Source organism: Paramisgurnus dabryanus, chromosome 5 (assembly GCF_030506205.2).
Source record: "Paramisgurnus dabryanus chromosome 5, PD_genome_1.1, whole genome shotgun sequence".
Taxonomy (NCBI): domain Eukaryota; kingdom Metazoa; phylum Chordata; class Actinopteri; order Cypriniformes; family Cobitidae; genus Paramisgurnus; species Paramisgurnus dabryanus.
This window is the reverse complement of record NC_133341.1, coordinates 8992394-9001600: the sequence shown is the minus strand read 5'-3', so window position 1 is coordinate 9001600 and position 9207 is coordinate 8992394. Positions and strand designations below refer to the sequence as shown.

Genomic DNA, 9207 nt, shown 5'->3' with positions numbered 1-9207 from the left:
GGACCTAGTTTTTATGCAGGTCTTAAAACATTTTTATGCAGGTCTTAAAACAATACTACTTTCAAAGATCGGAAGGCTAAATTAAAGCTAAACAGCAACTTTTGCTGCCAAAAACATAATCTTAAATAAAGCTTTCAGCTGTCATGCCTCTCTAAGGAGATCTACAAATTTCTGTTTATTTTTCAAACATTCAAAATTACTTCGTTTTGGTTAATCTCTAAGTGAGGCAGTCTCTGGCATTACACTGACCTGTAATAATGTTGTCAAGAAGAGTTGTTGGCATGCAAAAAATCCCAACAAGAAGGTCACTGATGGCAAGGTTGAGGATGAAGAGGTTGGTGACGGTGCGCATGTTTCTGCTCCGTAAGACTATGAAGCACACCACTCCATTTCCAACCATGCAGACCACAAATATGAGCAGGTACGACACTATGAATATTGCTGCTACTGATGGCTGATGCAAGTAATATCCAACATATGTGATGTTGTTCTGAGGTAAGAAGAATTCACTTGAGCCATTGGGAAAAGTCCAGTTACCGTCACCCACGAAGGTAATGTTTCGGTCCAGAGTTTCGTTCATTTTATATCTGAGAATAAAAGAGAGACGATTTATTCTTAGTGGTTTTATCTTCCTCCTTAATTGACACAACCTTGTTTGTCTTTCTGTATTTATCTGTGCTTTTAAACTCTCTTACATGTACCAGCTATAAATGTTCAAATCTCTTGTTGAGAGTTTCTGTTGTGAAGTTTTGTGTCTTTCATTAACGCAATTTAGCTAAGATTAATTCATGCTTGACTTTAAAGGCCTTGGAATGCAGTCCATGATCTGATTTCTTCAAGGCTCGACTACTGTAATGCATGCTATTAATGGGTATTAAGAAACGGGAACATAATACTCCCACCCTGGTCTCTTTACACTGGCTTCCAGTCTCGGATTTATTCTGTTATTGTTGTACAAATCCTTGAATGGGCTGGCGTCAGTCTGGAGGAAGATCAGCTAATCAGAATTTACTAAAAGTACCAAGGACATCCGAGTCAAAAAGTAGAAAAGGGTGCCTTCGCTGTTGTAGCACCAAAATGGTACAGTTTGCCTAAACATATTAGAAACGCAGGTACCGTATAGGTACAATTGAAAACACATCTGTTCTCAATAGAATTTAATATGTGACAATATTTGTTTGTGATTTACGTTATTTTATTAGTATATTTATTAGTTTTGTTTATATAAATTTTTATTATTTTATTGTAAAGCTGGTCAACTTATGTTGTTTTAATTGTGCTAGGCTATATAAATAAAGTTGCCAACTCCAGCTTTCTGATCTCAAGGTGTGGAAATAATTGTAAACGATTGATAAATGACACGATGCCAGGATGCCTACTTATAAAGTGGAATGCAATTACATAGATTCGCCTATATTGTGCAATCGTTTCCTCCTCTATGCAATTATTCTGAATGTAGACATTTGACATTTAGGGTCTACATCACTATTGGCTTCTAGTGAGCTGCACATTTAAGATTTGAGCGAAAGTCATCCAGCTTTCACATACATAGTCTACTGGATTTCTGTTATTTTGCAAAGCACTGTGACAATATTCCCATAGTAAAATTTTCTTATAAAAAAACATACATTTGAAATGTTTTATGATGACCCGAACATACACGTACCGTTGACCCCCCCCCCCCCCCAAAAAAAAAAATATTTCAGTCAGTTCTTAAAAGAACAATTGCATTTTTATAGTATCCACTCTGCAGATCTTTTGAGAGAATACTTTATGCAATAGATTTTTTAAAAGAGTGTTTGTACCGTATGAGTGTGATTTAGCCTACAAGACTTAATTACACGTGCTTATATAGCGCACTTCTAACGGATTCTCAGTCACAGAATATACAACAGCTACTGAACGTTGATGGGTTAATCGTTTATAATACAAAATAAAAACGCAAACTGCTTGCTGCAGTCCCAAAAGAAAGTGTTTCTTACCTTTTGTAAAGCCAGTTTCCCAGTTGCACTACCTGTTCTCAGGTAAAAAACGAACGCGCACACCTCCCTGTTCCGTTGTTCCTCCACGGAGATACATTAGGAGTCCTTGAAAGCCTTTAAATGAGTGACAACTTAGTACTTATTTACAAATAAATTATACTTCGTGTTAAACTTTATTCCGATATAATATGTGCCATAAATGTTAAGTTTCAACAAGTTTTTCACACGAACAGAAGCTGCCCGGTCTCACATCCACACTCTTCAGCAGACAGTCAATGAACAAAGCGCAGGCACGAGAGAGAGAGAGAGAGAGAGAGAGAGAGAGAGAGAGAGAGAGAGAGAGAGAGAGAGAGAGAAAAGAGCTACCGGCGGGGTGATGATGCGCTTTACAAACGTCACGCGCACGCGGGGATGGACAAGCATGCATTTAGCTTAGGGTAATATTTATGCCCAGAGTTTCACCTCTGACCAAGATATACTGAAAGGTTAATAGTAACGCAAGAAAGACATGTTTCATTATTTTCATTTTGCATGGTGGCATTTTGATTGTAGTAGGCTATATTTATTCGACCCCGTTATTATTCAAAATATAATTTAATGTGTTCACTTATAAACTTTTTAATTAAATCAGCATAGTAATGGAACCCGTTTGCTGTGTGCTCAAATATGTCATCATAACCGCTTATAATGATCTAAGCGCACCTAAGCGCATTTATCAATAGGGGGCACCCTTCACTAGCATAAGCCAACAGAGAAAGTCCGAACAGAACCAAAGTAACAAACTAATCTTTTGGACATAAGTGACGGCATGCAAGTGCTTGAGGGCTCTGTCTGCAGTGCAAGAAAAAAAAGTAGACATCAAAAGCATAGAGAGGATCAGACACTTACAGTACATGTACTTATATTTCCCTCAGGGAATAATGACTAAGATATATAAGTATAATAGTATCATAATTCTCTTAATCTTACAATTACCATTTTAAATATTATTTTGTTATTTTGTTATGTATATGTGTGTGTGCATGCATCTATGTATTTGTATGGATTTTTTTAACACACAATAGTTTATTTTGAATACCAGAGAAACATATTATTCAAAAATATTGTTTGCCAAGCCATGTTATTTTTTATTTGCTGGATGGAATAAAAGAAAAGTCACAGAAGTCACACAACACCAGGCATTTCAAAACTTCTTGTTTACATTTATTTTTTGTCCTCCAGTTCTTTTCTGTGTCCTATGGCTTCGTGTGCTGGGATTTCACACCCCAAATTTTAGGCGTTAGTAGAATACCGCACTTGCAGGAGAATCAACTCTGCTTATTTGCGGCCTTGAACTAATTTGCGCTGCTCTTAGTTGTATTGGTCATAATGGAAATCAGCTGTTGCACCTGTTATTTATTTCTGCACCTTTTTAGCAAATAACCTGCAGATATTACCACTCCCATTGGCACTTTTTGGTATCCCATTGGATACAGTGCCTAAGCTACAAAAAGCAATGGAAGCAGCAACAAATGTTTTCCTAAGCCCTACCAAGATGCAGTACAAGATAAGTAAAATCCCAAACCAACCTTCAGTATCTTGTACAGTTTGAACGCTGATAGAGACCCTGTCATCCAACCAGATACCTAAATATTTATAGGATTAAACTATTTCACCTGAGCCCCACCAAAGGGGTAAATATCCATCTGAGCTCTGGTAGTCAGCTAAGGGCACCTATTTCACTGCCAAAACAATTTTATTTTGTGTATTTGGTATAATATAATGTGTTTGTGTTTTATGATTAAAAAACACATTATTTTCCACATACCGCACATTCTTTTCTTGAAATGCACAGATTTTTTACAAAACTCATCAATTTGAAAAGTTCTGTGTCCCTGATTGGCCAGCTCATCTGTACGTTGTGATAGGCCTGAATACCTCTGACGTCAGCCAGAAATGTGACGCTCCTTACCGTGTTTGAAAGATTCGCTCATAATGCAATGCTAACAGGAGTTAACTTAGAGGCTGAGTCCGAAGTGAGAGGAATTATGATAATGTCAGTCTTGTCTTAATCACCAATCTCAGGAATTTGGTATTACAATAAATTGCATTGTTTTTTACCTTTGTGTTAGAGCTTAACGACACGATGTGGCACAAAAAAAAAAACATTACACAGAGATATATATTTTAATATTAATGTGCCTCTCTTCTGTTAGCAGTGGCATATAGGTCGACAATTTAAATTCAAAATGCCTCAAGACATGAGACCGATTTTAACCCAACTGGCTGGGATGTTACAGAAAAAACCCAACACGCTAGGAGAAACCCAAAAGAAAGACCCAATGGGCCCTATTTTAACGATCTGAAACGCAAGTGCGAAGCGCAAGTGACTTTGTGGGTGGATCTTGGGCGCTGTTGCTATTTTCCCGGCGGGAGAAATAACTATTGCGCCAGGTGCAAATCAATAAGGGGTTGGTCTGAAGTAGGTTCATTATTCATAGGTGTGGTTTGGGAGTAACGTCAAATAAGCCAATCAGAACGTCATCCAACATTACCTTTAAATGCAAGTGCGCAAGTTCCATGGCAGGCTGCTATTATTATGACGGATTTACCAGGCGCACGCCAGGAGCGGTTCACAGCCGAGGAGATCGACGTTCTAGTAAGAGCAGTCAAAGACAGAGAAGTTGTTTTTTTATGGGGATGGGAGAAACCCGCCCAAATCAGCGTCGGTTAAACAGGCGTGGGAGGAAATAGCCACAATTGTCTCATCCCATACGGAAATGTAATATATGTGAATATATGAAATATCCCTATATGAAATATATGGTAATATAAAGTAGAAACATATATGTACATATATGTACAACCATATATGACACCTATTCGAAAATGGAACAATTTCATATATTGACATATATGTCTATCCCATACAAATATATGTCTATGTGTGCAAAAAACAGACATAGACATATATGTCATCTATATAATTATTTATATATGTGACATACATGACTTCACATATATGTCTAATATATGTTGCATACATATACTTATCATATATCATAAAATAATTAAATTTGAACCGTGGTTTTTATCTATTTTTCGCATGTTTCAGACCACAGGTAGGACGTACAACCCATTCACACAACTTAACACACAAACACAATTTATTATTTGTAATGTACCTGATGAATCCAGTCGGGCCTCGAACCCGGGTCCTCACGTTGAAAGTCGTCCGCGCTATCCACTGATCCACCCAGCAGTTGGATGGGAGGGGCTAACAACTTAAGCTATTTGTGTGTTACTGAAGTAGGCGCTGTTTAGCTTGTATTTTACAGTGTTCGTTTTATTATTCCTCCTGTTTTTATTTTATGCAGGGGTACACAGTGCAAATTTAACCCTTGTGCATTGTTCAAATTTAATACATCCACTAAATTAACCCTTTAACTGCCAGCTCAACCAAACGGTTGAGCACATTTTGAGTCCCTATATTTTATTGAGAGGAGTACCTAACTTAACTCAAGCTGATTGAGCCATCTCTACTATTTGTGTAAGATATGTTTTGCCAAAAAAATCCACTAGATATCAATGTATCAATCAACAGCACTTGTCACAACACATCTTGTTATGTGGATTTTAGAAATTAAAAAATCACTTCTGTTATATGAACTGTTCTTGTTGAAATTTTGCAAGGAAACCATATTTTTTTGACATATTACACTGTAAGAGCCCTAACTTTACAAAATTATGTTACTTGGTGCCATGAAAAAACTTTCATGTGTTTTGAATAATTTTTCAAAAACATGCTCAACCAAACGGTTGATTTGTCACTTAATGGTAAAAGTAGAAAAGCTAGGGTAATGTTTTCAGATCATCCAATTCTGCAGTCAGAGTGTACTATTTGCTATGAAATATAAATTTCTGATCATTCACAGCTATGAATATGACACAGCTATTGTTATTTCTTATTTAATATATTGAGATCATTTCTTAAGTATGTATTTTTGCCACTTCTGGATATTTTTTTGAAATAACTATAATGAATTCATATAATTAATGTATGGAAATCATAATTACTCATTAATTAATCAATAATTACTTCTTAAATTATGTTTTAAATTGTTTGAAGGATTGTCTGCAATGTTGGCTTACTCTACACAGCATTGCTGGTTTACAAATAAATGTTAAAGGGGCCATGTCACAAGACTTTTTTAAGATGTCAAATAAATTTTTGGTGTCCCCAGAGCACATATGTGATGTTTTAGCTCAAAATATCATATAAATAATTTATTATAGCATGTTAAAATTGCCACTTTGCAGGTGTGAGCAAAAATGTGCAGTTTTGGGTGTGTCCTTTAAAATGCAAATGAGCGGATGAAGTGCAAACACCGATCACAATGATGGTGGTTTGTTGAAATTGAAACTTAGTTGTGCTGTGAATTATTTTCTCTGTCTCTCCCTCTCTGGATTAAAACACTGGAAATGGCAGTGCTGTGGTTGGAAAGTGCAAATTAAGGGGTGGTATTATTATAATAAGGGCTCCTTCTGACATCACAAGGGGAGCCACATTTCAATTACCTGTTTTTTCACATGCTTACAGAGAATGGTTTACCAAAACTAAGTTACTGGGTTGATCTTTCTCACATTTGCTAGGTTGATAGAAGCACTGGGGACCCAATCATAGCACTTAAACATGGAAAATCTCAGATTTTCATGCCGTGACCCCTTTAATTTATCTAAAAAAAGACAAAAAAAATTATTTTGCACTACCAAACTTGACAGTGTGTTTCTTAAATCATAAAATACTAATATGCCATTGTATTACTATCTTTGGCCTTCTTTTATTTTAGGTTTTAAATGCAGAATATCCTTATTTTTGTTAATTTTGGTCATTTTTATTGCAAAAAACATGAAAACATGTCATGTCCTGCGTTAAAATAAAAACCTGAAATATTTTAATATGTTATACTTCAATAAATAAAGAAGATTTAATATACAAAACCATTTTATTTGGATTATGTTTGTAAAAAATTAGTATTATAGTTCATATTTTCTAATTTCCATAGAATGTGTTTGAGTTCCTTTAAGTGACATATCAACCGTTTGGTAGAGGCCGATTTTTAAAAAATTATGGGATGTGTTGAAAAAAAATACATTGATTGTGTTAAGTGGTGACATAAGGAGATAAGAAATGCAAACAAAAAATTTTTCAAATGCCTTTTTCTTGGTGTGGCAGTTAAAGGGTTAAACATCTGTAAAAATGTATCAGATTATTTTTTCACTTTTTTTGCATAAATTTGTTAGTCAGTTCTGATCAAAACTACCAAATTTTTACAAAAATTCCATGATTTTAACTCTTTAATTGCCAAGTTCATAAGTGGATTTGGGGAAAATCTAAATGACAAATTTTCAATACAAAAAGTGATTGTAGACTGGATTTTTTTAACCTTTTTCGCAGTCTTGGGCATGTCAAATATAAAGTAAAAACATTGGCTTTTGATTATTGTTTTCTTCCTCATTTATTGTTAGTGGCTGTTTTTGCCCCATTGACTTCCATTATAACCACATTTTTTGATTGCAGAGCAATGACACCTTGTTATCATGCATTTTTGAATGTTGGTGGTTTTTCCTTTTGCAAAGAGGTCAAATTTGTCATTTTTACTGTTGATCACCATGTGGCACCATTAACCCTTTAGTAGACCTGTGCTGTGCAGAGCTTTATTTCTAGCTTGTACATTGAGTAATATGGGGGCGGTTTCCCGGACAGGGATTATCTTAATCCAGGACTAGGCCTTAGTTTAATTAGGAAATATAATTAGTTTTAACAAACATGCCTTACTAAAAACATTACCTGTATGCATTTTGAGGTAAAACAAAGGGCCCTGATGTATTTTAAGATATGTCAGTGCAAGTTGTTTTCAGTTTGGACAGCTCTTAAAAATGTTTTAGTCTAGGACTAGTCTAATCCCTGTCCGGGAAACCGCCCCCATGGAGTATAACTCCATAATAAAAGTATAGTATTGTGCCAAATGCATGCAGTTTGAAACTAGGCAGGGTTATAATGTTATGACCCTAATAATTTTTAAACAATATATTTACAGACCTATATAGGCTATGTTGTTTTAGAAATCTAGACATAAAACATATTGATATCATATGGTTGAAGCATACAGTATCATGTAAAAATCCATCTTATATGGTTGTAAAATACAAACCCATATAAGAATTCATACATATACATATTTTAAATATATGTATTTAAATACATTTTAATTTGAGTATTCCATATAGGTTTAAAACATATATCTTCATATATCAAGAGTATCTATATATGTGATATTAATATATGTATATACATTTTAATATGAGTATTTCATATAGGTTTAAAACATATATCTTCATATATCAAGAGTATCTATATATGTGATATTAATATATGTATTTATATACATTTTAATATGAGTATTTCATATAGGTTTAAAAAATATATCTCATATATCAAGATTATTTATATATGTGATATTCATATATGTATTTATATACATTTTAATATGAGTATTTCATATAGGTTTAAAAAATATATCTCATATATCAAGATTATTTATATATGTGATATTCATATATGTATTTATATACATTTTAATATGAGTATTTCATATAGGTTTAAAAAATATATCTCATATATCAAGATTATTTATATATGTGATATTCATATATGTATTTATATACATTTTAATATGAGTATTTCATATAGGTTTAAAAAATATATCTCATATATCAAGATTATTTATATATGTGATATTCATATATGTATTTATATACATTTTAATATGAGTATTTCATATAGGTTTAAAACATATATCTTCATATATCAAGAGTATCTATATATGTGATATTAATATATGTATTTATATACATTTTAATATGAGTATTTCATATATGTTTTAAACCTATATATTCATATATCCAGAGGATCTATATATGTGATATTAATATATTGCATATATATGTAACATATATGCCAAGATCGGTTTTGATATAGGGACATATATGTCATATATTACATTTCCGTATGGGATCAGCTGGCATCCCCAGGATGTTGCGCCGCAAGCGCTACAATGATCTGAGGAGACGGGGGAATCCCAAGCTTGCCAGCATAAATCGGGCACGCCGTGTAACGGGAGATGGATCTGTCTCTACCCAGGACCTGACGCCAGCAGAGGACATCGCTGCGTCCACCCTCACC

The 9207-nt window shown here is 34.2% G+C and overlaps 1 protein-coding gene across 1 annotated transcript in view; it reads right to left on the bottom strand.

Annotated features, from left to right (window-relative positions):
* npffr2a (neuropeptide FF receptor 2a) overlaps positions 1-2238 on the bottom strand; it is an 18268-nt gene extending 16030 nt beyond the window's left edge. Inside the window, exons 1-2 of the mRNA XM_065266899.2 lie at positions 1983-2238; positions 250-587 (exon numbers count right to left, since the gene is read on the bottom strand). Coding sequence (XP_065122971.2) covers positions 250-580 — 331 coding nt within the window. The 5' untranslated portion in view covers positions 581-587; positions 1983-2238. The remainder of the gene's footprint in view (positions 1-249; positions 588-1982) is intronic.
* Between the last annotated feature and the right edge of the window lie 6969 nt (positions 2239-9207).